The sequence below is a fragment of the Ixodes scapularis genome, unplaced genomic scaffold, assembly GCF_016920785.2.
Source record: "Ixodes scapularis isolate PalLabHiFi unplaced genomic scaffold, ASM1692078v2 PGA_scaffold1__304_contigs__length_218370807, whole genome shotgun sequence".
Taxonomy (NCBI): Eukaryota; Metazoa; Arthropoda; class Arachnida; order Ixodida; family Ixodidae; genus Ixodes; species Ixodes scapularis.
In genome coordinates, this window is record NW_024609846.1 from 102,625,694 (window position 1) to 102,648,354 (window position 22,661).

Sequence of the window (22,661 nt, forward strand, 5' to 3'; positions counted from 1 at the left end):
TTTACTTGACCTTGGATCTGGCGATTTTGGTGGGAGGCCCGTGCCGATTTTGGTGTGACGGGTGCAGGTCAGCCGTCTTCTTTCCGGCGAGTGTACGAGGAACCCATCCTGCAGTCCCGCCTTCCCCAGGCAACCCAAGAACAGAAAGAGCTGGGCCAAGCTCGGGCCGACGAACTCTCCCGGATCACTGCATTGTTTGTGTTACGCCGTACTCAGGATGTCATTCAGAGCTATCTCCCTGGTAAAGGTGAGGCTTCTTAGCACCACTACACTAGAAGGGGGCACTCCTATTATGGGAGGAGCACAAAAGACAGGAGCTGACATCACGAGCAGTTTCACATTTATTTTCTTTATCTGTGCACTGAATGGTGCTTTGCCATAAATAATAATACCCCAGGCGGGCAAGTCTTTACGTATGTCTGACCGAAAACTAGGAGACCCGAATTTTGAATCCCACCATCACCAAAATATTTGTCTTCTGGTGACTTGTAACCCTTGTTCCATTTGATCGGTATGGTTCATTTATCTGCATATTCTCAAATATTTAATGAATATTCTTTAGTATTTATGGCCAAAAATCTAATATTCAGCTTTAAACAAAATTAATGACATGTCTCGCATCAACTACTTCAATAGTATAGTTTTATACAGTGTTGGGAAGTACTTTGAGTGCATCGTGCTTAAAGTACTAGTTCAAGTAGGTTTAGAAGACTTCTACTTTACTTGATGTACATTCTCTGAGTGTGTACTTCTACTTTACTTAAAGTATATTCTTGTGATACTTTCTGAGAAAAATACAACTCCCAACTTCAAAATACATTCCCTAAATTTGAAAAAAAAAAAAATTGGCATATCATCATGTATTGTTTTTCAAGATGTCATCTGGTCATTTCTCTGGATGAAGTAAGGGTGGCTAAAACACTGATACAAATAAGTGCCTTATAAGTTGACTGTGTTAAATAGCTTGTCAGCGAGAGTAAAACAACTACTCTGTGGCAACTTGACTTTATCCAATATTCACCGCCATTTCAGAAAATAACTGATGCACCCCCTTAACCTTAAAACAATGCATACCAGATTTAAAAAAAAATAATACTGTATAATTGAAATGGCATTATGAAAGATTGTGTTCAAAAGAGCTTTTACTTTACTTTGGAAGTACATTCTATTTATAGTACTTTACTTCAAGTATGTAACCTCTCATTTTACTTTGTGCTTTACTTTAAAGGGTAACTCTGGTCAAATTTCGATGTTGAGAAAACAATGCAGTCCTACGTCATATCTGAAAAGTCTACATGTAAAATATTACGACGCAATTCCTAAAAGTTTATTAAACTGTCCAATGAAGTCAGACCACGTGATTTCCAGTAGTTGTTGGGCAGGACCAATGTTGCCTGCTGCGGGCAAGGTTTCGATTTTACTTTGTGATTTTCGTTTAAATGAGGTTTGCAAGATAACTATTTAACTTTTCAGAAAACGTATTCGCTAATTTAGGTTACTCCAATTTACAAAGCAAGATTTATACAACATATCCAGAGTTAAGACATGGTGAGGGCTCTTGAAGGTTGATGTCGTACCGACCACCGGTTCCAACGAGGCTCCGCACAAGCTGGTCGCCTATTTCTTCTTCTCTTCTTAGCATATGCTCCTTGGTCTCCTTTCTCGTGAGGTGAATACAATCGAGCCCGGTCATATTCCACCCGGGTATTTCGAATTATTGTTTATATCGAACAGTCCAAACGTCCCTTTGAAAATCACATGTAAAAGTATAGGAGCGTTGTTTTTCTGTATCAAACTCCCATGGCCTCCAATGATGGGGTCACTCGATAAAGCGAACATACCCGGCCGCTTGTTGCTTTTCCCGCGGTCCGATTGCGCTAGCGGCGAGCACATAGCTCGCGTTGCGAGGTTGGCAGACCGCCAAGCCAGCATACGCGCATGGGAATATGCAGCAAAAAAGCAGTTGTAAAAAAAAAGTGGAGGATGGCAAAAGCAAGGGGAAGGGCACGCGCACGCGTGGGAGGGCAGGGAGTTCTTGAACTGTAGCGTGCGCTCTTTCCCCGAACATTGCTGTTGCTGTGGGACTCCTTAGCCCCAAAGTAAAATAAGCAAAAAAAGAAAAAAAAAAAGTCATAATCAAGTTAGGTGTGTCGACAACAACTGTTTAGCAATCGCACTTTGAATGCCTTATCTTTGTTTACCTTTTTCTTTTGCTGTACTTGCTTTGCCCTTTTTTTTCTTTTTTTTCTTTTTTGCTGCCTGAATTTAGTGAGGTTCCTTTTTTCTTGCTTGCTTAACTTTATTCTATGGATCAAGAGTTCTTTCTTATGCAGCTCGCTTTTTCCGTTCTTTCATTTGTTTAAATTATTTTTGTGTTTTATTGCCGGCGTTCCAATCGCAGACACCGTCGCGTAAACGCCGCGGTGTTTGTGATCTTTACTAACTAAGCTCTACTGTATTTAGAGGCTCTATTTGGTAAGGTTCGGTTTGTCACGGTCTTCGGTATTAACAGAGACGCACGGTACTTTCAACTGGAGCTTAAGTTAACATATTTTTGTATATCAAATTATTGATATATAGAATTATTTTAAGATCCCCTTTGAGCTCAATATATCCAGGTTCGACTGTAGTTGGGTGCGAATCCACATTTGGCGGGAAACCTCCTCAATATTTATTACCCTCTCCTCCGAATGAGCATTGCTCATTCCTTATGAGCTTCCAGTTGATGTAACAGTTGAAGGGATGTCTAATGGTTGTTCCTCCTGACAAACGAGCCACGCAGGATCGGACGTGGCCATCTCGTCCCGAGAACACTTGCATGACACGGCCAGTTTTTCTGGTTTGTCACGGATGGAAATTGTTGTGCAGTAGCATTAAGTCATTCACCCGTAAATTACTCGAGGCTGCCAGTCTGGCATGATGAAATGACCTTAAAGTACAGAGGTATTCTTGGCGCCAGCGCTTCCATAGTGTGGTCGATACCGTCTCACGGTACTTCCAACGGTGAGTTAGATCGTTGGCTGATAGCGACGCAGGCTCTCATCCTGGAGTTGGTAAGAAAGTCAGTCGCCGATAAGAAAATGTGCGGGTGTCAATGGTTCTCGTTTACAGGGTCGGAGGAGATGGAGGTCAAACGTCGAGAACTGATCACAACCTCTATCTCCGTTAGTATTGTGCTCAGCTCTTCATAGGTTACGTAACTGCACCCTTGTACCTTTTTCAGAGGGGTCTTAACTGATCGAACCATTCACTCCCAAAACCCGCCCCACCAAGCCGCTCGCGAAGCGATGTATTTCCACTTGATGCTTTGACTGGACAGGTAGTTGAGTGACTCCTGTTTTCTCATTGTGTTTCCATATTTTTCCGAATTCAGCAGACGCTGGGTGGAAAGTCTGTGCATCATCGGAGTAGATTGTGTAGCAGTGTCCGCACCGTGCCACAAAGCGACGAAATGCCAAAAGGAAACTACCTGTTGACAAGTCACTCACCACCTCTAGATGTATTGCTCTAGTGACTGCGCAGGTCAGTAGCAGAATGTATGATTTTTTTTTATCTTGCCTTCGTCCTTGGTGAGGACAGGTCTGGCGAAGTCGAGTTCTTTGACCGCAAAAGGGTCTGCCTCAAACACTCGGTCTCGTGACAGTGGCGCAACTGGTTCGGTCGCACCCTTGCTGCTCATTCTTTTGCAGCAGACTAGACAACGGCTCAAGGCCTTCTTATCTACTTGTCGGGCTCATATAATCCAGAACATCTCGCGCAGCTTAGTTGAGTGTCCAGGCACTTTGCATGTAGCAGCTGTCGATGTGTGCTATACATCAGCAGTTCCACCAAGTGGTGTGTCAAAGGCAAAATGACTGGGCGTGCCTTCTCATAACCGAGGTCTGAATGTTGTAGGTGTCCTGTCAGTTGTAGCAACCCTCTGTCATCTATAAATACATTCAAAGTGCACAGATCTGACGAGCCACTGCACTGTTCGCCTCGTTCTAGTTGGTTTAGTTCATCCTCAAAGGCTTCCTTTTGAACTTGACGGAGCAACCTAAGACGTGCCTCTAATATCTCTTCAGTTTTGAGTGGACCCTGTTGATTCTCTCTGGTGTGTTTACAATTATTGACAAAACATAAGACCCAAGCAGTGACCTGTTTTAGGCGATTCAGCTCGCCAAACTTTCCAATGCTTACCACAGGCATACAGGAGTTCATAGCAGTATGGCTCACTGTCAGTTCTGAAGTTCATCTTTCTTTCTTAGCTGCAGTATCTGGGGTACCAGTGGGCATAGTTGGCCAACATGTGGGTGACTCTGCCAGCCACTTTGGTCCTTTCCACCATAGGTCACACTTCTGTAGACAGTGCAGAGGGACACCCCGGGTTAGTAAATCCACCGGGTTCTCAGCTCCAGGGCAGTGTTTTCAGTTGCTGGGTTTTGTCCTCTGTTGAATCTCCATAACCCGATTTGCCACGAATGGTTTTCACCATACCCAGTGTAGAGCAGTCATGAAGTCTGTCCACAGCGTCACTTCTGAGAGATCCGACTTTCAAGCTCTCTTAAAGTAGTCACGTAGTTGAGCGCCCACTAATGCTCCCATCAGTTCCAGTCTTGGTAGAGTCAAGGTCTTTACCGATGCAACGCACGTCTTAGCTATAATGAGGGTCGCTGTCGTCTGATTAGCACTGTCACTACGTAAATATGCCACTGTCCCATAGGCCTGGGGGCTAGCGTCCATGAAGACATGCAGCTCATTCGACCTCTGTAAGCAGCATAGTGACGAGGAATGGAGATGTCCTCGAGATGATGCAAAGCCTTTATCCAGTTACTCCAACTCAGACTCACGCTTGGAGGCAGCGGAGTGTCCCAGTCCAGCCCAAGTGCCCAAAGTTCTTGAAATAACATCTTGGCTGTTACCGTCACTGGGCTGAGGAGGCTGAGGGGGTCGAAAATTCTCTCTGATGCTTGCAGTACAAAGCGTTTTGTATCACGGTTGATCGTCAGAAGCTCCAATGTGCTTTCTAAAGAGTACTTGAGCTCGTCCCTCTCTCTATTCCACTCGAGTCACAAAACCCGCGTCACGCCTGACCTCGGTGTGGGAGTATCACGGGAAAGGGTTCCAACCCCATCTTCATCAAATCGTTGTTGCAATAACATAACTCGCTGTTGGAACTCCACTTCCTCAGCTTCATTTCTGCTGAGCTTAATATTTGCTGGGCTTCCCTGTAGAAGTTTGTTGCTGCTTCCAGTGTTGCAGTGCCAACAATCAAATCGTCCACATAAAGGCTGTCGTCTAGTACTTTTGCAGTCGCAGACAAGCCTTCTGAGACGTTGGCCAGGAGGTGCTTGATAGTCGCTGCCAGCATGAGAGGGCTGCTCGTTGCTCTAAGTGGTATGCGTGCCATGCGTCATGCTTCAGTCTCCGAACTTGTGGGGTCTTCTGTAGGTGAACTTGCATACCACAAAAAGCGAAGGGCATCGCGACCCTCCTGCTTGATCAGAATCTGTAAGAAGGCCTTTGCAATATCTGCAGTGAAGGCAATCGCATGCCGTTGGAAGTTGATCAGCTGTAACATGTCCGGATTGAGGCTTGGGCTCGTAGACAATGCATCGTTGAGGGGCAGACAGCCCAGTGCCTTTGCAGATGCATCAAGCACGGTGCGTATCTTAGTCACAGAACTTTCAGGTCTAAAAGTACAGCACGATCAGGCATGTAGTAAACTCGTTTCCAAGTGGTGTGGACCTCGCCTTTTGGCACTCTTTCAGCGAAACCTTCTTTCAGGTAGCTACAGATTGCTGAGTCGTACTGCGTCAGTCTTTCGGTGTTGCCTCTTAAACGCCGAACCAACTTGTCCAGATGCAGTAGTGCAACAGCTTCATTGTTCTCTAGGGGTCGATTTAGGGGCTTCCACGAAAGGTTTGCCTCATAACGGCTTATGGCCAATGCTAGGGAGGAAGTGAAATCTTCCTCACTTGTTCTTCCTCTTTTCCGCGCGGAGAGTTGTTCATGGACATTCCGAGGCTTTTCAACTCCCAAAGGACTCGAAGTTCGTTTGAGAGGCTCAAAGTTGGTTGTGTGACGCCGGTGTTTAGGACGGCCACAGTAGTGCAGGACAGCACAGAAGCAACCTGGGGAACTAGGCCCTGCAGTGTCCAGCCAAAGTCCGTCGTTAATGCAACCAAGGATCCTCGTATCTTGCGGACTTCCCTGCTCACCATATTCCAATAGTGATCTGCCCCCACTTGGATTTCAATGCTCCATGTGGAATTAAGGAAGGGTGAAAGGGTTACATTGGGCTAATTCAAGCTTTCCCACGCCGGCAAGGTCAATCACGTTGTCGGGAAGGACCAAATGGTCAAAACAGATCTTTTCTATTTCAAGGGCTTCCAAGCAGTGTTCTTTGCGGCTTTATTGGCTTCGCAACGACAGTCGCACTAGCCGGCATTTCCTTGTTCCACCAGCTGTTCCGCCAAACAAATAGATGATCACTTCCTCCTTGCCGATCACTTCCAACCTCAGCTCTCGCGAGAGCTGCTCAGTGACGGACAGCGAGCAAGACGCTTCCGGTCTTGTACGTCTACCCATACTTGAGCCGTCTGTAACATTAGGGTGTTCTTGTTGATGGCATTCGAAGATGCCATGGAGTGGAGCTCGGTAGTGGTCGCCCCGTGAAGAGATGGAGGTGACGTGCCACAAAGTGGAGTGATGTGGCGTCGGCCGCATTTGGCACAGTGCAGGGACCGATTTCGAAATTCTTTTGAGGTGTGTCCTCTCTTCGCGCATCTGTAACACCTCCCTTCGCTCCTTAGCTGTCTCTTATTTTCTTTGATCAGAATCGCAGTTACATTGAGGCGCTTCATGTAATTCGGAGGAACAAAGAGGGCACCTGGCACTTGAGGGCTTGGCAGAAACTGCGAGGGAAGCAGCAGACCCCATTCCTTGGAGGTTGTCGCTTGATCAATCTGTCGCTGTGTATTTTCAGAGGTTGCGGTTGGTCCTGTGTACTGCTGTCGTACACTTTCTCTTTGCTATCCTGCTCTATACGCATTGATCGCAAGACAGCCTCAAGAGTTGAGCTTTCCGGTGCTTCATTGCTAGTACTCTGACTCTTGTAGAAGTCCATGACCCAGTCAGCAGGCAGCACGCAAAACGACGCACTACACAGCATCACCCCGTAGCTGTCAGAGTCGATGCCCTAAGTCCTCAGCAGAGCGATGTTGTGATGAACATGATCGTATAGACAACAAAGGGCTCCGACGTCACTCAGTGCCTTCACTTTTGGCAGGTTCAGCAACTGCGTGAGGTGTTCTTGGACAAGGACGTCTTTCTTGCCGAATCTCTCCGTCAGAAGCTCCACGGCATAGGCGTAGTTGTGCTCCATTGCGTGAATGCCACTTACCGCTGCAATCGCCTTGCCCGTCAGCACCGTCCGCACCTATAGGAACTTCTCCACGCCGGACAGCTCAATGTTGTCGTGGATCGCCTGTCGGAACTGCTCCCACAAGGGAAGCCAATTCAACTTCTCTCCGTCAAACCGTTGGAGTTCGAGCTTTGGTAGTTTAAGCTGTCCAGCTCGACTCTGGGTTTGAGTGGTCGATCGTTCTGCGGTCTCGGCAACCCTGCTCTTGATAGATGACAATGTCTCTTGGCGTTGAAAACGTGTCCGCATTCGGGCGATGACACTTTGTGTCTCTCTGACGGCCCTGTATTTTTCGGCGAGGTTCTCATTCTTTACGTGGATTTCAATGAGCGCATCTTTCTCCTTGGACTTCTTTCACCAGGGCATCCAGCCCGTCCGTTATTTCTGCGAGGCGTTCTTCGTGATCAGGCCTTAAGTCCTCAATTGATATTGCGTTTGGATCTTCTTGCTGAGACGTTCAATTTCGGCTCGTGTCACCAACCTTTTCGTCTGGAGCCGCTCCATGTTCGTTGTTCACTGATCTCGTATGGTCGCTGGGGTCCCGGGTTTCGGCACCAAAATATTAGCATTTTAGGTTACTTCGCTATACAAAACAAGATTTATACAACATATTTACAGTTTAGACATGGTGAGGGCTCTTCAAGGTTGATGTCGTTCCGACCAACAGTTCCAACAAGGCTCCGCATGAGCTGGTCCCCTATTTCTTCTTCTCTTCTTAGCGCATGCTCTCTGGTCTCTTTTCTTGTGGGGTGTCTAGCCAGGTGCAGATCCAGATATGGTGGGAAATGTCATCAATATTTAATAAAACAAATAACATAGTACAGTCTATTAGTAGGTAGTCTTGACGTGATAATCGGCCGTAATCTCAGAATTTTCTGAATTGACCGGAGCTGCCCCTTTAAGACCTTTTTGGATGTGCTTTACCCAACACTGGTTATATAACCACAGATAGGCAAATAATGGCAGGGATAGTTTCAGCTGGCCAGCCTCTGGCATAGACCCACTGCCTTTTGTAATTCGTTGAATCTATGGCATGCACAATGTCCCAGCAACTTCAAAACACTAATGAAGTTAGAAAGGTCACTCTAAATGCAGAAATGCAGGACCTCCCTGTCATTCCGAAGCTGTCAGGAACTTTATTGCCCATCTTTTCGGCCCTCCACAGTGCTTAACGGCACCACGAAAAATCAACAGGGTAGAGCTTTCTCGTGCCTTTCATTGTAGAGCCCAGTTTAGGCAGACCTTTATTTGAGGGTTCTGCTATCCCAGATAAAGAATCTTTATCCTTTATCCCTCACTCCAGCATGACCATGTCTGCAACAAGATTTCAAATTGTTAGTTTATGCCGCTTACTACGCTGCCGAACAATCTTTCGACACAATGTCAATGTGCAGCGGAGTGCGTGGTTTTCTGCCGTCCCACATCGCTGCAACTGACGGTCTACCGGGAGCTGCTGGCCTCGAATGCAGTGCAGGCCTGCCTGAGCAGCTACCTTTCTTGCGATGCCAACCATCACCTGGCTTGCATTCTGGCATTGCGCAAGCTTTGCAATCATCCTTCACTCCTCGCCCCAAGACACAGTCCCTCTTCTGACAAGGAGCAAGTCGTAAGTGGTCTTAATTAGATGCCAAGCAGCAATGCATTTGCTGCGCCATTTGTACCAAACTGCACTGAAGCACTTACGCTGCTACACCGTGCTACAATTAACCAGAATGTCAGGAATTTCTACCAACATTAATTCATTTCTCTTCATTGAAACAAACTAATGGTCAGGCATTATTGCATTGCTGAATTGTTGTGCTAAGCTTGCGTGAACTTTCAAAACTTTGTGGTATAGCAATTAATATAAAGTGTGATTTGATATCTGTATCACGCATGACTTGGTGCTTGGAAATTTGGGAACATTTCTGATTTTATAGGCTCTGTTTGGGCGGTTTAATTACCTAGCTCCGTTGAATGTGCTTGTCGCAGCGCTGCAGTGAGCTGCAGAGAAGCTATGCCTGTGGAGTAGACATTGCGATTTTGTGTTCATTGCTTTGCCGCAATGCACCATTATTTTAAGGGGTAAACGCTCCTCTAGCGTAGAACAATGCACAGCTGCAGGTTGCGCTTCTGAAGAAAAAAAAAGAATGTTAAAAATAAAACTTGGTGAATGCTGGTTGACAACATGGCAGTAGAATTGGCAAAAAAAAACTGCAGTCAGTTTTTTTCAACTTTGCGTTTTTAAGGGGAAATAGTTCATACTTGGGTATAAGGGAAGGGTTGATGAATCACAATGATTAGGTGCAGCTGGGCTGGCCCATAACTGTTCCTAGATACAGTCAAGAAAGTTTCAATTAAAGCAAGGTTAACTTTAGCAATGGAATTGAACATTGGGAAAGACATTAATAAGTTCTGCTGGATTTTTTAAGACACATTTGTTCTCCACATGTTGACTTTGCAGCATTATAAATGTCTAGACGTCAGATGTCATTGATGCAGAGCTTTGCCATTTAATTATTCTTTGCAATCGATGCTAAAAGGCGGTTATGCAGAAGTGGGACAGCAAAGATGCACCGTGTCCTATTTGGACAAGCCAACGCATGAGCCTTAAGATAATTTTCGCAGTAGAATGAGTAAGAATAGAGAATATGTTTGTGCTCCAAGTGTCTTTTTCTGCTCTGAACGGTGCTTCAAAATGAATCGAGCCATTTGTATCACTGCCGAGGAAATAGTGAGCTTATGGGGTTGTTTTTGCTCGTCCCAGGATCTATTACCTACCAAGTCCCAAAAGCAGTTTTCTTTGGACATGAGCAAGTTGGCGGCAGAGAGCCTTGAGGCGTCCTCGGGGAAGCTGAAGGTCCTGGCAGCCATGCTGGCTTCGCTCTGGGACTCGTCACCTCGGGAGAAGATTGTTGTCGTCTCCAACTTCACGAGGGTGAGAGGTTTGCACGGGCAAGAATACCAGTGTTGCGAGATTGTGATATTGTGAATAACAGGGTAAGGTACGTGGCAGCTAGGAGTGTGGGAAATCATAACAACCCCTTCCCCCCTTGCACCTGCCCAAGATTGGTCTAGAGATTTCAGCCAATATGGATCAGTTGTAAAGATTGCAGTGGACAGCAGTATGAGCTGGCCTCATGGAGTGCTGGCTGGAGTGACAAGCTACTAGAGATGAAATTAGGAATGACCCCCACGATTTCACGAATGGAGCTGTAGCAGCACATCTGCAGTAAAATATGCCCAAGATTTGTCAGGCGTCCTTTAGACAGTTGCATTGCTCCAGTGTTTCGTAAGGTCAGTTCTTGTTGCCACGCACATGTACACTTAAAATTTTGAGTTTCAATACAATGTTTTTCTAAGTAGAGACCAGCTGCAACGGTTTGCTGCACTGTGTTTTAAACACTTTGTCATGGTAGCACAGGACATATGGCAGGATTTGTGGATTGAATTGAAGGCAGTTACGAGTTGGACGGACCACAGAGTTCACTCAAGGTGTGCAGTAGCGTTCAGTGCCACAAAGCCTACATAGAGTTCGCAGACAAGCTTTTGATTGTGCGCAACAACACCCCACAGCTCTTGAGCATGAGGAATGCAGATTCCTTCACATTAGACACGATGGAAACTCTGTAGACATTGCCATAAGAGGTAAGAAAAACACTCTGCACAAAGAAAATCTCACTTTCTTTAAGGGGCGACACTGGCTAGAGGTTGAACTTCTGAACTACTCAAGTGATTGCAATGAAATTTGCAGGGGATATTTAACTTCAGATGTAGGTATTCTGTGCAAATTTTCAGCTCCCTAAGACAACATTACATACCTGCATAAGATGTGTCACTCTTCGTTAAGAAATCTATCATATGCAAATGAAGCTATTAAGCATCCTTTTAACTGCTTGAATATAAAGTGGGGGATCTGGGGCTTTGGGCTATCTAGTTTTTATAACTCAAATGTAAATATTTCAGGAAGAGTGATTACCTCAAAATATGAGATGCATATCTGTCGATCCTATGTCAATTTATGAAAACATTGTTTTTTCTCAATGAGGACTTTTGTAAATCAATCCTTGAGCAAGCTGAGCGTTCTGGTAGATTCGTCCTTCCCGGTTGAGCAAAGAAATTTCAGGAGAGTATCGGCTTTGAAAAGGGAGTTGAAAGATAATTCTTTGACCCTGCTCCAGACTGACAAGAGTGGCTTGTTTGCAGTGCTCTCGGATGGTATTTTTAATGAGAAAGCTTTGGTGGCTGTTTCCGAGTTATTTGTAAAGAGTAATGAAAATGTTACGGTTTTAAAACATGATGTGTGTAAGATTTTGGCAGAGGAGGAGATCACGGCTACGCTAAACGGAGTGAGCGGCGCTTCACGCTCTTCTTTTGGTTTAAAGTTTTTAGTAAAAGATCATAAAGTAGATTTCCCCTTCCGTGTGGTAATTAACGAAAATGGTTCTTGGCAAAAGTCGCTTGCGGTTTTCCTTCAGGGATGTTTGGGCCATGTCAATCTGGAGGGCAGTATTGCCCTTAGGAACTCGGAAGAACTAATTGAGGGCATTTCTCCCCTGCATCGCAGCTCGTGCACGTTGATGTCCCTGGACATCAAAGATTTGTATTATTCTTTAGATAGCGTGTTGTGGAGCTTTTAGAAAAAAATTTAGTCTCTTTTCAGGCCAAAGCGGGTATTTCTGTAGATGCGGTACTGGAGCTTCTGACGTGCTATCTGAAGGCAACTGTGCTTAACTTTAATGGTGACAGTTATATACAGCGGAAAGGTGTGTGCATCGGTTCGGCGGTGGCTCCCGTGTTGACTGAGTTTTATCTTAACACTCTTGACAAGAAAATAACAGATTTTGTTGGCTCTTTGGGTGGAGAAAGGTTTTTGGTTCGGAGGTTTGTTGATGATATCTTGGTTTGTGCTCCGAATCAGCTTTCTGCTACTCAGATCCATGATTTTATTTTGACCGCTGCACCGGAATTAAAATTCACCTCTGAATCAGCGAAAGATGGGAAGTTACAGTTTTTGGACTTGCAACTATTTAATAAAAGGGGGCTTTGCTGGTCTTATGGTAGGGAAACCGTAAAGAAGGTTCTTTCTAGATGGAGTGCTCATTCGAAACTGGTTAAAGGGGGGGTGGTGAGATCGTTAATTGGCAGTGCACTGAAGAAATCTTGTTTTCATTGTGTTGGTAATGCTTTCGACGTTCAAATCAAACGTTTACTGTCGGCGGGTTATAGTTTAGATTTTATCGTTTCTAGTACACATAGACTGCTTGTACGCGCGTCGGTGACCGCTGAGAGGGTTCAAGGTAGAACCTTTGCTGTGATTCCTTATTTTCATGGTTTTTCTCATAGCCTAAAAGCCTTGGATGCGAAATTTAACGTTAATTTTAGGATGGACTTCCACTTACACAAGCTTACTCCGTTTGCCTTTAGACGTGAGGGTTGTTGCGGGAAAAAACGCAGAGATCCCTCAGTCTTCTGTGTCGCAGAGGTGGTCTACAAGATCCCCTTTGACTGCGGATTGTGTTATGTTGGTCAGACGGGGCGTTGTTTGAATGACCGACTTGCGGAGCATAAAAGGTGTGTAAAGAATTTGGCGCAGAATTCTGAATTGGTTAATCATGTTAGTTCTTGTAATTTTTGTTCCCCTCTTTGGGATGAAACTTCCGTTCTGTGTAACGAAAAAGAATTGTTTAGAAGGCTAATTAAGGAGACTTTGTGCATTCGCGAGCGGGGGAATTGTGTGAGCCAGCCGTCCTTGGTTATCAGTGATCGGATGAAAGAGTTTTTGCTTGTATGAGGGGAGCTTTGTAAACCTTGAGAAGGGGGGGGGGAACCGGGAAGCGTTTGCTTGGAGTAGGAAATGGGGATTAGGCTTTAGTGGTTTGGAGGTCACCATGTGTGGTGATCGTGGGGTTGTTGTTGTTGAGGTGGTCGGCTCCCTTTCCGAAAGTTGTTGGAGCCGGGGAGTGGCACAGGCTGTCTGGGGTGAACGCGTTGGCCGTCTTGTTTTTTGCTTTTGAGTTATTTTTGCCCTTTCTCTTTTCCTTTTGTGTGAAAGTCTATTTATTGGTATGCTCATATCAATAAAACTCAGCTGCATTTGAGATTTTGTTGTGTTCGTCCGTTTTTTTATCGTTCCCCATCTCAGGGTTTACAAGATGTTAATTTTACCTTCGAACAAAAGATTCCTTCGTATGAAATTTTCAGCAAAAAGCGGAACTGAGAAAAATGCATTCAAAACTTTATTACTGCCTCACAATGTGTTGAAAATATTTTATATCAACGTAACTATTTGGAGCATGGTTATGAAATTTAGTGTAAAGGTGTATAATTAGCTTCTAAAACCGAAAACCTTAAACATGAAAAAATGAATTCTTAGGGGCAAAGCTCCTTAGGGTCTAGCCTTGTCCGGCGTTCGTGCTCACATCGATTGCCATCCCATGTCTTCTTAAAAAAAGAAAAAATGTTTGCGCAGTCGACAGGATTCGAACCTGTGCGGGGAGACCCCAATGGATTTCTAGTCCATCGCCTTAACCACTCGGCCACAACTGCGGGACGAGTAGGGGGCTTTGAGATGTGGTAATAACTCAAGAGCTGGGGATGTCATGGATGAAGCGTTGCGTGTAGCCGCTCAACGTCTATACAGGAGAGGGCGCTGCGGTCAAATGCGTATATAATCGCATTAAACTTTGCATGCATTGGCTCAACGTTTATAGACGAGAGGGCGCTGCGGTCAAATGCTCAAATGCGTATATAACCACATTCCATACCACACATACTCTTTCTGACATCAGCACTACCTATGAACAAAATCAGTATCATCAGCACCACCAGAGCTTCGCCCCAATCAACATCATTCACCACATGGAGATGCGGTCATTTTGTTTTTTTAAAAAATTTTAAAACTTAGGCCCATGTCCCCTTTTAAGTTTTATTTCGGTGTTTTCTAAACAAATCCTCTGGAAGTGACAAGATTGGGGTCAGAGTTTCTCATACCTCTTTCCAGATGCTGAATGTTGTGCAGGAGCTTTGTGCCTGCAAGGGCTACACCTTCGTGCGGCTGGACGGGTCGACATCTTCCACACAACGCCTGGAAATAGTGGAACGCTTCAACTCTGCACATTCAGACTGCTGTACGTCACGGTTGGCTGGTGCCACATTAATTGTGTGAAGTGTGGAGCTATATGTAAATTTACTATTAGGATGTGCTTTTGGTGTTGACTTTGCTGGTATGGCAACTCTGTATGGCAACCCTGGTAAGGACTTGCGTTCAGCCAGAGAAAATGGAAGGCAACACTGAAGCAGTCTCAAAAATCATGGTTAGGACATTAACTAGAATGCACAATAGCTGTTGATGCAGGGCTTTGTGATATTTTGATGCACTCTTACATTTACCGGACATATTTCCAAGCTCATAAATATGCTCTGGATGACCGACAGCACGGGCTTGTTCTCTCAACTAGGAAGGGAACTCTTGCAATTAAGCCAAATTTCATGGTGGCACCGCTTTCCACATCTCTATGTTAGAAATATGTAGCGCTTCTGACAGACTGCCTTGTCTGCTCTTTGCTCTTCCATATTAGTTGTGTTCCTGCTGAGCTGCAAGGCTGGAGGCGTGGGCCTGAACCTGATTGGGGCCAGTCGCATCGTGCTCTACGACGTGGACTGGAACCCAGCCAATGACCTGCAGGCCATGGCACGAGTGTGGAGGGACGGCCAAGGACGCCATGTCTACGTCTACCGTCTCGTTACCACCGTTAGTGCCTTCTTCTTATGTAGCACTCAAGTGGTTCAAGCATTCGTCTTGGGGCACAAACTCAATCTATGCACCGGGTTTCACCCTACACATTCTAAACAAACCCCAAAATTACGATCATGCATGGCCCCTTTCTCTTTTTCTTAGATATATCTTAAGAAAAAGTTGTTTCGTAATGTTTGGATGCGTTTTCAATGGAGAGTGTGACTTTGCACGAGTGTAATTTTGTGCTTTTCATAACGTTTAGAGCGCAAAGGTTGAGCTTGTGCAATAAAAATATAACTCAAAAACCACTTAGTGTCCCTTTAAGGATTTAGAGCAAACAAATATACAATAAAAAATAACGTACAGTAATTTTTCTCCCTAGAGTTTAAGGCAATTCAAGCTTTTATTCCATAGTACTAAAAATTCTGCCGCATAAAATAATGTCAGGCAGAAGTGGGGAGTGGTCACTCTCTGAGTAATGTAGTACAAGCAAGTAACAAAAAGGTTGAAGGATTTCTAGCATTTGAGATCCTCCTCTGCATTCTAACCGCAAGCTTTTGTTCTTTCGTCCACTCTAGGGCACCGTGGAAGAGAAGATTTACCAGCGCCAGGTGATGAAGCTGGATCTGAGCAGAACGGTCCTGGAGAAGAAGCAGGATGGAAAAAAGGCCAAGTTTTCACTTGAAGATCTCAAGGTCAGCTTCTACAAAATGCCTCTCTGTGATGCTTGCCCTAAAGAAGCCCGTCCCACTTTCTCGCGCAGATTAGCTTGATTCCGCCGTCTTATAGAATTCTCTTAGTGCACAGAGTAAAGTCACTCTAATACAGAACAGTTAAAGGTGAGTGACAGCATGGTACGGTACTATAATAATGATATGCAAGGCTGTGATGAATATGCTTATAGTTAAGAGTGCAGCACAAGCTCTGCCTACAGCCTGCGCTCATTGCCTTCCTCCGGTTTTTGACTGTGTGTGCGCCGTAGAGTTATCAAAGACAGAATGCTTGTGCTGGAAGGGGATCTACTGCATTCTTAACCTGTCACTGATTCCAGATCTTTTTTGCTTACTCTCGCCCCCAGCCACCTGGGAGGCATGTTTGGTACGGGCAATGAAAAAAAATAATAAAACATTTTAACCTGCATATAGGCAAAAAAAAAAAAAAAAAATAGAGGGGCGACAAAATGAGAATGGGTGACGGTTATGTTTACATTCTAAATGTATTCTATTGACGTGGCAACGGCGAAACAATGTTTTCGCCCATACTGGAAGTGCCGATATTTCAAGATGGCGGTGCTCTTATGAAGAAAGGTCTAAAGGATTTATTCTTTGCGAATATTCGAATTTTCGAGTAGTAGTTTAGAATAATACGCTATTCAGTATTTATTCCAAGATGAATTGCGACATTGCCACGCGCGTCGCCGAGCGAGAGCATGCGTGGCCAAATGGTTACCACGCTTGACTGTTGCGCTGGAGATCTGGGTTCGATTCCAGGTAGCGGAATGTTCTTTTATTTATCCTTTCTACTTCTCGTTCTCGCAAGTTTGAGAACTTTCTCGTCTCATCGAGTTACGAATGTTCTACATGCCGAACATTCTAGGCCGAATGTTCCATAAACCCACGCCGGTACAAAAGGTGCTCCGTGTGGCGAGCCAGAGTCAGTCTTGCTCCAGCACTCGATCCTGCTGTTTCGCCGACATCGAAACCTGCGACGCTAACTTTTATTTTGTTTTGGGCACAAGTTCGCCCCATTAAACATTTGGCTTCTTCAGTTATTCTTTGCCTCATCATTTGTTATTCGTGAAAATATTAATATTTTTCCAAGTGTTAATTGCGGCGGGTTAGCCCTGTTGAGAGCGCTTCTTATCGAGCACCGGTGCACTGCGGAGAAGCAACACCCGCAAAGCTCTCTTCTGCGGGTGTGGCTTCCCCGCAGTGCACCGGTGCTTGGAAAGAAGCGCATTTATCTGGGCTAACCCGTCATGATCAACACATTAAAAAATATGAATATTGCAGTTGCGTGCTTAGGAGGAAAGCTCATTTCCAAAGTGGGTGCGTGCACATGTGCGCCTGATGTATTTAAAAAGAACTGAAAACTAAACAAATGTTGATATCTACATTTCAGTAAGATTTTACAAAATTAAATTGGCATGCTTAAGTATATAATTAAGCACAGGTGTCCTGACAACCTGTGTTAATCATACATGATTGGAGAAAAGATATTTGCATATAGCCAGAATACTTATAAATTCCCTTGATTAGGTGTAGCTAAGCATCTCTATACACCAACACGCGGCGCCGATGTCGCACCGCTGCAGTGACGCAGCTATTGGCAGGGCACATGCACAGATGCTCCACTTCACACGAATCTGGTTCCTGCGCATGCGCAGTGCCCCCACCTCATGCGGAAACCGCGCGTTTGCCCACGCCTCGTGAGGGCTTGTAAACGGCGCATTGCGGCATTGGCCTATAGGTTTAATTTTATGTCAAATGCGTCGTTTGCTTGCCACCCCAATGTAGGCATTGCATTGCGATTTCAGAGGACAGTCAACAAATATAGTTAGGATTAACATTAACCTTTCTTGGAAATGGACAAGTGGAAGCTTAGCAACAACTTTTACAGGTTCTGCTGGGTTTTCGTTTAAGCATGTTGCAGTAGTGGAAGGCTATGAGAAGCCATTCAATATTCAAGTAAACAATATTCGTCCAGAACCACTATTTGCTCCGAATTCACTTTGAACTCGGAATCTACTATATTTGCACGTGCCTAGTGCTGCGTATTTGTACGCACTCACTAGATGTCGCCACCGACCCACTCCGTAACGACTGCACCGAGGAAGGCTAAGAAACTCTCGTCAGAGGGGGCCGACCCTGAAACCGCGAGGATGGAAAGCTGCTGTCATTTCGGCTGCTTGTTATTAGTTAATAAAGTATAATGTTAAAACCCAACCCCGAAGTTCATAACAACTGGTGAAAAGAAACGGATCAACTACAAGCCGGAGAAGTCGCCAAGCAGCAGCACCACGGTATGACCCAATAGGAATCCTATGGATCTTCTCTGTGCGCGAACTTTCTGCACACAAATTCCAAAACTATAGGGCGACTTTTGGCAAGCTAGACGAATCCGACAACAGGGCTAGTGTAAAGTGGACCTCTCTTACTGACGTTCACACGAAAAAACTCGCCTGAAAACTAAAACATTATGTTACATAGAAAGGGTTGATGCGTTCTTCAATGCAACCGGCATCGAGGACGACGAGAAGAAATGAATCTTCGTATCAACCGTTGGGACCAGCACCTATGCGACACTCTGGAGTGTGCTAGCACCTGCAAAGCCAAAAGAGAAGTACAAGGAGCTCATGGCTACCTTGAACAGTCACTTCAGCCCTCCATCGTCTGAAATCGCCGAGAGTTTTCTCTTCAACACACAAGTACAGCTTGAGAACGAGAGTGTCGCTACATATTCGTCGCTGAACTTCAGCAGATTGCAGAACACTGCAACTTTAAAGCAGCTCTCAACCTCGCGCTGAGGGACCGCCTCATGTGTGGGATACAGGACAAGACTGTGCAGCAAAGACTGTTGGTAGAGAGAAACCTAACCCTGGAGAAGGCCGTCGAAATCTTGAGGTCGGCAGAAGCAGTGGAAAGCAATGCGACCGAGATACGAAGAGGCCACATGGACACACACACTTCGGGAAACCAAGAAGGTACCACCAATCATCTTTTACACAAAGAAAAATGGTAGAATCCAGAGGCCACAGCTAGAAAGAAGCCAGGACCACAAGTGCCTGCATTTGTTGTGGTTCCTGGGCGCCCTCGGATTGCCCGCACATCAACACAAAGCGTTACAAGTTTGAAAAAGTTAGGCACCTGGCAAGTTGCTGTTTGTCAAAGATTGACAAGCCAAAGAAGCAGTCCACGAAACAAGTGAGCGCGCCGGAACCAATTGTGGAGGAAGTGGGTGGAGGAAGGATGGCCACAAAAGCCTCCGGACAAGTCACTCCAAACATTTTGGAACAGTTGTGATGAGCGAAGCGTGCATTGAAATCTCCTCTACTGGGGAAACTGAGTGGTTGTACCAACCCCTGCTCGCCAGCATATCTTAGACCTGCTGCATGAAAGTCACCAGGGAATGGTGGTCATGAAAGGTATGGCGAAATCTCTTGTGTGGTAGCCGAACATGGACGCAGAAGCAGAGCGCTGTTCACGACAATGTTCACAGTGCCTCCAGAACTCTCCAATGCCACCAAAAGCAGAACCGGTACCCTGGCCCGAGTCAAAGGAATGCTGGGAGCATCTGCATCTCAACTACGCAGGACCATTCGAGGGAAAGATGCTACTGGTGTTGGTAGGTGCGAAGTCAAAATGGCTTGAGGTCGTCACTGTGGCAAGTGCCACATCCGAGCAAACCGTAGAACACCTATGTGACATTTTTGCAAGGTTTGGACTACCAAAGTGCATCGTAACAGACAGTGGAACTCCATTCACTGGTGAGCCCTTCCAAGACTTTGTTCAAGGAAATGGGATCAAGCATCTCTAAACTGCCCCTTTTTATCCTGCATCTAAAGGCAATTGGCAAAATGAGCTGTTTGCACGGTTAAGGATGGCCTCAAGAAAACAGAGGGAAGAGACCTCAAGCTCCGACGTGCTCAATAATTGCTCATGTATCGCCGAGCACCCCATCCGAGCGGAATGTCTCCAGCAAAACGGATGCTGGGTTATCCAATGAAAGCAATACTGGACCTCTGTATTCCCAGGAGGGGTGAAGAGGCAATTCTGGAGCAGTTGCCAAAAGAATCTAGGCAACGGGCCAAGCAAGAAGAAAGGGAAAAGAGACTACGCCACAAGAAAGGGGACAGGGTTGCAGTTCGTACTTTCGACATGGGACCTCGATGGTGGTTAAGCGAGGTTGACAACACTAGCAGAACATCCATTGTGACTGTATAAACTCCGCAAGGGCAAGTGCACCGCCACAACGACCACGTCAAGCCACACTTGACCACTTTGGCATCAAGTCCTGGGGAACAACTATACCACCTGACAAGGACCAAGGCTACACGAGTGAACCAAGGACAGTAGAGACTGCAAGGACGCGTTGTATGAGACGACCCACACAAACTGTCTGCAAGCCCCTAAGATTCACATAGCCTTCATTAAGGAGGTAGCCTTCATTAAGAAGTGAGGAGTGCTGTGTATTTGTACGCCCTCACTAGATGGCGCCACCATCTCGCTCTGGAACCGCGAGGATGGAAGGCTGCTGTCATTTCGGCCGCTTGTTATTAGTTAATAAAGTATTATGTTAAAACCGAACCTCAAAGTTCATAACACCCAATTGTTTTTCTTTGGCTGGCTTTACTGTAGGCTGGTCACACTGCCTTAAACTGCATGCATAAAAAGTCCTCATTAAATGTTAGAGTGCTGTCAAAATGAGAGATAGTCTGTATTTTGGGAGCATGTTGGAAAGACGTGAGCTAGCACTTGCAGCTTTCATGGATGCGAGAATGAAGTTTGCATACTTAGGGTAATCGCCCCAAATCTATGCTACAGCACTCGGAGGGTTAATCGAAAGCTCTCTTCTAAAAGCGTAGGCTGGATTTTGATTTTGGCATAGTTTGAACTAGCAAAACAAAGTGTTAGTAGTACATTCCTAAGCCAAAAATGAAGTCAAACGTAAAAAAAAAAAAAAGAAAAGCAAAAAAGTTCTTGGTGTGTCACAGTTGACTGATAATCCTGGGAGTGTGGAGCGTTTGTGTGAAGCAGGGTTGTTCAGGGATACACAATCGCACCTATGATGACTGCAAGCTCTGGCTTGTCTCTTTTCAAAAGCTCCCGTTGTGACAGAACAGGCTTCCTGTGAAATTTCACGAGAAATGTTTGCGAGCATATATTTATATCTAAATTTGCTATGGCAGGGAGAGGAAATATTTAAAGTTTAGATTCAAATTTCATGCTTACTGAGCCTGATTTATCTGGTAATGGTCACGGTCATCTAGTGAAGGATAAGAAGAAATGTTCAAAGAGCGGCTTCTACATCAGAGCACCGTACGAAGGGCTGTTGACAACTTTTTCGTAACGTTTTTATATAACAGCCAGGAGCAGTTATAATGGTGGCAACTGCCCCCTCCCTTCCCCCTTCCTTCCTCCCCCCCCTCTCCTCCCCTTCCTTCCAATTCCCCCAAAGGCAACTTTCTTTATAGCAAAAACAACATACAGCAGCTTTTCTGAGGAAGAAATGTTTAGTTTTTGGTAGAATGGCAATTATTAGGTCAACAAAATAGATCCTGGTAGCGCATCGCCCGTGACGTCACATCTGTCCGTGACATCCAGTCTCTCTGCAGAACTTTCCCACCCCAAATGCCCCCTGCAAAAAGCCGCTGATAACAGCCACTACCTCACAGTGTCATAATCAATTATTTCTCATTGCTGGTGCGTAGATTTGATCTGACAAATGCCAGAAAACTTTCAGCCCAGTTATACGCAGGCCGGAAGGGTTCCAGGGCTACTCGATAGATGGCGTCGGGGTGCCGGTGCATTCTTTAGTCGCAGGCGGTTATGAGGGAACGCAATACCCTCGAGCACACTCAACGCGGACGTGTGAACCAACTTTAATAGTGATGCCCCAAAACAGGCTTCTGCTTTCCCCCTCTGCTTCACCCCGTTCTTATAAACCGGCTGTTCCACCCAACAGGACCTGTTCACGCTCGAGGAGGGCACTGTGAGTTCCACCCACAGACTTCTGGGATGCCCGTGCGACCATGAAAACAACCCGGAGATGGACGTCTCCGTCGACCCCTTTCCGTCCGAAAACGCAGACACGGATGTTGCCGCAGAGGCCGTGTCAGCAAAAAGCCAACGGAACTGCCAGCTTGGAACGCCACCTGCCAGCAGCAGCATACTCGGAAAGGTTGGTTGCCCTCGACGCTTGGAGTAAGCCCAGCTAAAAAAGTCGGAAACATACTTTTTTTTCCTTAGTTTAAAATTGATAGAATACATTCAATATGTATGTAGAATGCGGCGACATTTGAAGTCGTCGAGTCGCCACAAAATTGGTTCGAGGCATTAAAAGATGTGTCTAAACTGGTAACCCAAAATACGAGTTACAATAATTTTTTTTGCAAAGTTATTGAAGTTTAACTTTGATCCAGGAGGCTCTACCGGCAACACTGAAAATGTGACGTCAGCTGTCTAATAGGGGGAAGCAGAGCTTGTTCTGGACAGGTTATGGGAAGTTTGACGGGGTGGATTGAATGCCAGTTAAACTGCACCAGCGAGACAAAAAAAGAAAGCGTAAAATACCACTTATTTCAGCTCTACGCGCAGGTCATATAGCATGCGACGTCGCCCCACTGAAGGGAACATGAAAATTTGAATGGTGGTTTTGGCACAACCTTTGTTTGCCGTTTTCTCAATAGCTATTATGAATTTACAGAGACAATAAATACTAGCATGCCAGGAAGAGTAAATGGTGGGTATTTAAAAAATCTGTTTAGTTTGGGTTGCTCAAAAAGCTGCCAAAGCTTAAGAAAAGTAATTCAAGTTTCTG

At 45.4% G+C, this 22,661-nt stretch overlaps 1 protein-coding gene and 1 non-coding gene across 6 annotated transcripts in view; one reads left to right on the forward strand and one right to left on the reverse strand.

Annotated features, from left to right (window-relative positions):
• The window catches only part of LOC8031331 (DNA repair and recombination protein RAD54B), a 71,600-nt gene that overhangs the window by 44,100 nt on the left and 4,839 nt on the right, over nt 1–22,661 (forward strand). For all 5 annotated transcript variants that reach the window (XM_040217932.2, XM_042290872.1, XM_042290869.1 and 2 more), the window contains 7 exons: nt 68–247; nt 8,800–9,011; nt 10,152–10,322; nt 14,388–14,514; nt 14,965–15,137; nt 15,701–15,817; nt 21,807–22,022. In XM_040217932.2, coding sequence (XP_040073866.1) covers nt 68–247; nt 8,800–9,011; nt 10,152–10,322; nt 14,388–14,514; nt 14,965–15,137; nt 15,701–15,817; nt 21,807–22,022 — 1,196 coding nt within the window. The remainder of the gene's footprint in view (nt 1–67; nt 248–8,799; nt 9,012–10,151; nt 10,323–14,387; nt 14,515–14,964; nt 15,138–15,700; nt 15,818–21,806; nt 22,023–22,661) is intronic.
• On the reverse strand, nt 13,852–13,933 carry Trnas-aga. The gene has a single exon. It is a non-coding gene; the product is annotated as a tRNA-Ser (tRNA).